Raw genomic sequence first — 376 nt, 5'->3', positions numbered from 1 at the left:
GTGGCCGGGCGGGGCCCTGCCAGGAGCTGGCTCCAGGCTGGAGCCAAGTCTCGGGCTGGCCTTGGCCCCACGCAGAGATGTGGGGAGGGTTTGGGGTGACAGACGCAGCGAAGGACCGTGGGTGCCTCTGTTCTTCCTGGGGACCCCTGGCCTGCGTGGGAACTACCCCCTGGTCTTCCCCCCCATGACATGTGCTCTGCTTTCCCCTCAGCTCAACGGCACATCCATCTCCAGCTCCACCCCCAACAGCACCGTCCGCTCGGCCCTGGGGGGAACCATCTACCATTCGCCCACGTCCCGGCTGCCGCCTTCCGGAGGGAAGGTGAGGAGCTGTCTGGGGAGACCCTGCCCAGCCGGGGGGGCTGGGGCAGCGCAG

The 376-nt window shown here is 68.9% G+C and overlaps 1 protein-coding gene across 1 annotated transcript in view; it reads left to right on the top strand.

Moving 5' to 3' along the window:
• The window catches only part of LOC104502339 (protein regulator of cytokinesis 1-like), a gene marked incomplete at its 5' end in the record, with an annotated part of 5230 nt that overhangs the window by 2128 nt on the left and 2726 nt on the right, over positions 1 to 376 (top strand). The window contains one exon of the mRNA XM_010146301.1: positions 212 to 322. Within this exon, the coding sequence (XP_010144603.1) occupies positions 212 to 322 (111 nt within the window). The remainder of the gene's footprint in view (positions 1 to 211; positions 323 to 376) is intronic.

This window comes from Buceros rhinoceros, unplaced genomic scaffold (assembly GCF_000710305.1).
Source record: "Buceros rhinoceros silvestris isolate BGI_N320 unplaced genomic scaffold, ASM71030v1 scaffold26462, whole genome shotgun sequence".
Taxonomy (NCBI): domain Eukaryota; kingdom Metazoa; phylum Chordata; class Aves; order Bucerotiformes; family Bucerotidae; genus Buceros; species Buceros rhinoceros.
This window is presented reverse-complemented; position numbering and strand designations above follow the sequence as displayed.